Below are 449 nucleotides of genomic sequence, written 5' to 3'. Positions count from 1 at the left end.
GAGGCCGAGAGTTTGCCGCCTGGGCCCAGCGGGTGCAGCCACTCGGCCTCAGCCGCTCCCGCCGCCGCCCCTGCGCCGAGAGCCGCGCTCAGGTACCCGGCGTCCGCGGCCTCTGTCCAGTTCATGGCTGCGGGCAGAGAGCCCATCGCGGCGCGTGTGCAGCCCGGGACGTCCCCGATCCCCGCCGCCAGCCGGAGCCGACCCCCTAAAGTTCTTCTCCGCTTGCTGGTCCCTTCGGCCGCCGGGAAGCAAGGTAGAGGAACTGCCGGCGCGCTCGCTGACTGTGAGACTGATGCTGCGAGCCCGCAGGGGACGGCTAACGGGGAGGAGGCCTCTCCGAGGCGTCCGCTCGCTCGAAACGGCAGGAAGCGCGAGATGCGACGGAGGGGAGACGCGGGGGAGGGGGGACGCGACGGAGGGGAGACGCGGGGCAGGGGAGACGCGGGGGA

The 449-nt window shown here is 73.3% G+C and overlaps 1 protein-coding gene across 1 annotated transcript in view; it reads right to left on the bottom strand.

Annotated features, from left to right (window-relative positions):
* The window catches only part of LOC117798180 (neuromedin-K receptor-like), a gene marked incomplete at its 3' end in the record, with an annotated part of 527 nt that extends 381 nt beyond the window's left edge, over positions 1 to 146 (bottom strand). The window contains exon 1 of the mRNA XM_034650596.1: positions 97 to 146. Within this exon, the coding sequence (XP_034506487.1) occupies positions 97 to 146 (50 nt within the window). The remainder of the gene's footprint in view (positions 1 to 96) is intronic.
* Between the last annotated feature and the right edge of the window lie 303 nt (positions 147 to 449).

The sequence above is a fragment of the Ailuropoda melanoleuca genome, unplaced genomic scaffold (assembly GCF_002007445.2).
Source record: "Ailuropoda melanoleuca isolate Jingjing unplaced genomic scaffold, ASM200744v2 unplaced-scaffold28183, whole genome shotgun sequence".
Classification (NCBI taxonomy): domain Eukaryota; kingdom Metazoa; phylum Chordata; class Mammalia; order Carnivora; family Ursidae; genus Ailuropoda; species Ailuropoda melanoleuca.
The sequence above is the reverse complement of the archived record's forward strand: the minus strand, read 5'-3'. Positions and strand labels throughout refer to the sequence as shown.